Source organism: Montipora capricornis, chromosome 14 (assembly GCF_036669925.1).
Source record: "Montipora capricornis isolate CH-2021 chromosome 14, ASM3666992v2, whole genome shotgun sequence".
Lineage (NCBI taxonomy): Eukaryota > Metazoa > Cnidaria > Anthozoa > Scleractinia > Acroporidae > Montipora > Montipora capricornis.
Genome location: NC_090896.1, coordinates 32,255,075 through 32,257,574, shown reverse-complemented (window position 1 = coordinate 32,257,574; position 2,500 = coordinate 32,255,075). Strand labels below are relative to the sequence as shown.

The window sequence follows — 2,500 nt, the reverse complement described above, 5'->3', positions numbered from 1 at the left end:
CTCAATATCAGTAGATAATAGGAGAGAAATGAGCTTAACTCGAATCATATTAATTTTTCGGGAGACAACACGAAGTTCAGCATGCCGTTTGCCGTGATCACTGTGCAAAATCTCCATCATTTTCTCTGCTTATGTTTTTGAAAAGTGCATTATCAACGTTTATGGGAACTTTTTAAGTTAAAAGAGACTGAAACCATGAAGAAAGAAATGCATGATTTTGCGTCTTTTTGTAGCGCAAGAACACAGAATTGTGTCACTCTATTCATGATGAGAGAGAAGCCTGTGTGGAAGTACAAGTCCAGATCCGACTGCTTGAAGGCAAAAAGTCCCGACCATCCGCTGAGAAGCCTCGGGAAATAATATCAGAAATAAGGTAAGAGGTGATACAGTCGCGAAACATAATTAACAACTATTCACCGAAGTGGAGGTGGCTAGTGGTGGATATTTACCGAGACGTTTTAGTATATACTAAAACAGTGAGATAATATAAAAATATAATATGAAAAGATGACTTTAACTTATTTATTCCTGCAACGATTACAATATTTTCGGGAGCAAATCCCGCGCGCATTGCTCGGAGGTGAATAGCAAAGGATATCCGGAATTTGAGTAGCCAATCAGAGCGTGCCTTCAACGGTATCCAGTGCTTTAGCATATAGCGATATTTCCCGTTACGTCACTCATTGTTATTGATATGCCAACCAGAGCCTAATTGGCTGTTGAAACAATCATTTTATGACTTTTTTGTTGCGTGGTGGGCAAATTTCAATAACAAAAGAAATGTGACGTCGATGTTTCTAAACAAGAAATATCGCTATACTAATATAAGATAACAGACCTTATTCATAAATAGAGGTCAATTTATAATTCTTTTGTCGAAGTGCAAATTAGCCTACCAACCCTCGAAACCATACAGTGAATTGAAAAGAATTCTTGCTCTAAAATGAGGCTTGGTAGGCCACAAAAAAATTATAAATGTGACCGCCATTTATGAATACGGTCTATTGGTGTGTGTAATAATGCTGGAAGAAGGGAGGGGAGGGAAGGGAAGGGGGTTGTGAGCCAATTGGCCAAAGTGACCTCTTAGCTTCTTGAAGCTAAATAACTGTGAAAGTGAAGCCGCTAATTTCAGTCGTCACTAGTAGCATTCATAAATTCTGTCAACTAAACTTAGTTGAATGGCGTAAGCTCTCACGAATCTTCCATAGTCGAGTTTCCGAACTAGTGCTCTTAATTAAGTTCATAGGTCGATCCTCCTTAATAGCACAGGGATTTGTTTCTGAGTATGCTCGTTAATGTCGCTTCAAAAATGTCTTTGTTTCTTTCAGCTCAAAAGGGCCAATGATCGTGTCAGTGACGTCAGTGTAACGAAGTGTGCAATAGCTGTTCGCCATGAGTTAATTTGCAACAACGAGCAACGTCTTTACATCTCAAGATTCGAACAAGAGGGTGCAAAGGTTGAACGGAAACAGTGTACTCTGTCAGAATTGTGAAACAAAAAAAGTTTGGACGATAAACTGTTCGAGATCCTCAAGGAATTTAACTAGTAGAGAATTTTGTGCGAATGTAACGCAAAAAAGTTTCGTGTCGTATAGAGGCGATTGTTGCATCATGAAACTGTCAGCAAATGCAGCACGTCCTTATGAACTATGTGAAGGAGTGCAAAACCCCTAGTTACTGCAGCCAAGCTTGATCGTAATCTTGTATGCATGATCTCACCGTGGCAATGGATGTGCCAGACCGTCCTCCTCGAGTAGACCATTGGAGATCTGGACACGAGATTAGCAACATCCATGCAATTCTTTCGTCATAAGTTGGGGACGAAACGTTCGGTAAATGGATGGTGGTCTTCTGATACCCAGAACGCTTACGCCTTCAGTCATTTGGGGAAAGGTGTTACTTGAAATGGAATATTATTGAAAAAAAAAAACATAACTTAGACAAACGAAAGTTAGAATCGAAAATAAATGCGAAAGGTGACGATATTCATCAATTAAAGAGCAACATAATAATTTATGAACATAGTTGTAGGTAAATGCATGAAAGATATTAAGCAGTTGTAGATAGTTCAATAATTTACTTTTAATGACAAAGTATTACATTAAGGTGATTCCTTAGTAATAGAAGTTGTCGTAAGATTTTTTTTTTAACTTTTCTCGATTGTTCCCCACATAATGTGCAGTTAAAAAAAATAGTCACCAAGCTCGTTTGCCAGATATAACTTGCTCAAGTTACTCATTCAATCATTGCAACTTCATCTATCAAAGACAGAGATATGTCCAGAAATGCACACAACAACAAAAATGGCAAAAATGAGAAAATGTTGGCGAATTTGGCAAATATGGCGAAAATGACAATTTTGGCACAATCGCCAACAAGGCAAAGCACAAAGCAGGGAAGGGGCACCATAAAAGTTGGCGAAAGCGGCGAATTTGGCAAATATGGCGAAAATGACAATTTTGCCACAATCGCCAACGAGGCAAAACACAAAGCAGTGAAG

General features: G+C 38.6%; 1 protein-coding gene across 4 annotated transcripts in view; it reads left to right on the top strand.

Annotated features, from left to right (window-relative positions):
* The window catches only part of LOC138032434 (ralA-binding protein 1-like), a 31,152-nt gene extending 29,132 nt beyond the window's left edge, over positions 1-2,020 (top strand). For all 4 annotated transcript variants that reach the window (XR_011128369.1, XM_068880108.1, XM_068880107.1 and 1 more), the window contains 2 exons: positions 234-373; positions 1,329-2,020. Coding sequence is in view for 3 of the 4 variants with exons in the window: in XM_068880108.1 (XP_068736209.1) it covers positions 234-373; positions 1,329-1,368 (180 nt within the window). In the remaining variant the exon portion in view is untranslated. The remainder of the gene's footprint in view (positions 1-233; positions 374-1,328) is intronic.
* Positions 2,021-2,500: the final 480 nt, after the last annotated feature.